A 1,998-nucleotide genomic window follows, 5' to 3' on the forward strand; every position below is an offset into this window, starting at 1 on the left:
TTTCCGATTGCTATCGTAGTGAAGTGAATTTATTTTGGAACAACTTCGTATATTTTAATCGGAACCTATGTATCTAGGAGAATTATGAATCAATTTCTTCCTGCGGGTTATTTTCCACAGTGTAAGTTGTTTACCTGCGCGACTCTCAGCCTTACGCAGTGAGAAATTTCGTGTTAAAAGCGGCCCACCGAAACTTTTGCGTTACTTTAACGTGGTGATTGTATATATGTTTAAATTGTTTGTAAATATGTTTAAAAGTAATGTACATTAAATTAACGCATTTACCTCGTCAACATGTTACTTTTTAACATATTCACCTTAAAGTGACACCAATTTCAGTTAGGATGCAAAATTTTATTTTGCGTCAACGTGATTAACACAACATTTTTGACCGTGTACACACGTAAGCAGGCTCGAAACGCGCACAGGTGGCTCCGATCGCAACGGTAAGGCGCATACGAGAGAAGATCGCATCGGAGGATTCTCGGGCAAAATGAGTTTCGCGAGTTCACGAATCGGAGCTCGCGGAGGAATTGCGAGAGAACGTACCTCCTTGACCGTCCGAGATTAACCGAGCCACTCTGTTGACGTGGTTGCTGGCGGGATCGAAGGGCGCCGGAGAGCTCTCGTTGCTCCTCAGGAAGGCCTCGCACTCCTCCCTCCTGCGCCGTAGTTCCCGCCTTTAACAATAAAAGCGAAAACGAGCTGGTGAGAAGAATTGAGAGAGTCTCTACGCGGTCGTTTGCGATTTCGCGGCTCTCCGCCGCCGCTGATTCGTTTCGCATCGCTGATCAGCCGGGCGCGCGCGCCTCCGGTTCTCTTGTAATTAGCGAAACATTTGCAAGTCATTTACAGCGGGAGGAAGGTGGTAACGCAAGAGCGTTATGAATATTCCACGTATGTCCCGCGCGCGGCGCCGCGCTCCCGGATAAACACTCGCGAAGCCGACGAGCTTGAAATTACTATCTTCTCGAGTTTCACGAAGTAGACGCAAATACTACGGGAGTTTCGAGATACTGCAAGATACACTACCCGCTATATACATATACGCGCATATATATATACATATATACCGGATATATATATATATATATATATAGGATGTTTGACGTGACGGAAGTACTATTGATACAAAGATCGCGCGACTACACGCGCACACACAAAGATCGATACAGCGAGCGAGTGAGAGAGAGAGAGAGAGAGAGAGAGAGAGAAAGGGAGAAAAGGGGAGGGGGAACGAAAGAGACGGGTTCCAGATATGCACGTACGTATATTCATAATTGAGAAAACTCGCGGAGAGGCATTGCGAATTTATCGGACGCGATGGTCTAAGCGGAGAGATGTTTGCCGCTTGGAAAAACGCCGCCATCATTTTTCCAATAATCTTCCAGAAAAATGCTGCCGCTCGGAAATAGCGACGCGTGGCTGGCCGGCCGGCCGGCGTATGTATTCGCCCCGGTATGTATGCATGTATGTATATGCCCGCTCGTTCGTTCGCCCGTCCGTTCGTTCCTACGCGAAGCCCGCAAACGTAAAAATACAAATCGCGCGAAAAAGCACGTGTTATGATTTCGAATGACTCGGGGGAAAGGAGGAGGGGGTGATTCGCGAATCCCCTCGGATTTGCCGCGCGGGCTGGATGAAAATTAGCGCCGACCGGAAGTAGAGCGCGCGCGTCTCCTCCAATCGCCGCGGTCCGCGAATCCGTGACTTCCTGCCCCGTACGTATGTACGCACGTAAATTCTCTCGCAGGCCGAAGGAAGCGGCGACATAAATCCTCGAGCGGGCATGGTCTCGCGACGGAAATAAAAGAAGGGAGGGAAAAAGAGAGGACACGGAGAAAGGGAACGAGCGAGAGGGGGGAGAGGGGGGGAAAAAACGGAAAACCTGCGTCGCCAGGGAAAGTCGGTTGGAAATTACAATATTCATTTCGATAAGAGGAAACTGTGCGATCGCGTACACTATCCCCTTTACCCCTCTTCTACCCCCCCCCCCCC

General features: G+C 49.3%; 1 protein-coding gene across 11 annotated transcripts in view; it reads right to left on the minus strand.

Annotated features, from left to right (window-relative positions):
* Positions 1-255: 255 nt before the first annotated feature.
* Positions 256-1,998, minus strand: part of LOC106747844 — a 33,922-nt gene continuing 32,179 nt past the window's right edge. For all 11 annotated transcript variants that reach the window (XM_014625774.1, XM_014625770.1, XM_014625781.1 and 8 more), the window contains one exon: positions 256-680. In XM_014625774.1, the coding sequence (XP_014481260.1) occupies positions 509-680 (172 nt within the window). In that variant the 3' untranslated portion in view covers positions 256-508. The remainder of the gene's footprint in view (positions 681-1,998) is intronic.

This window comes from Dinoponera quadriceps, unplaced genomic scaffold (genome assembly GCF_001313825.1).
Source record: "Dinoponera quadriceps isolate SergipeBrazil2010 unplaced genomic scaffold, ASM131382v1 scaffold2503, whole genome shotgun sequence".
Lineage (NCBI taxonomy): Eukaryota > Metazoa > Arthropoda > Insecta > Hymenoptera > Formicidae > Dinoponera > Dinoponera quadriceps.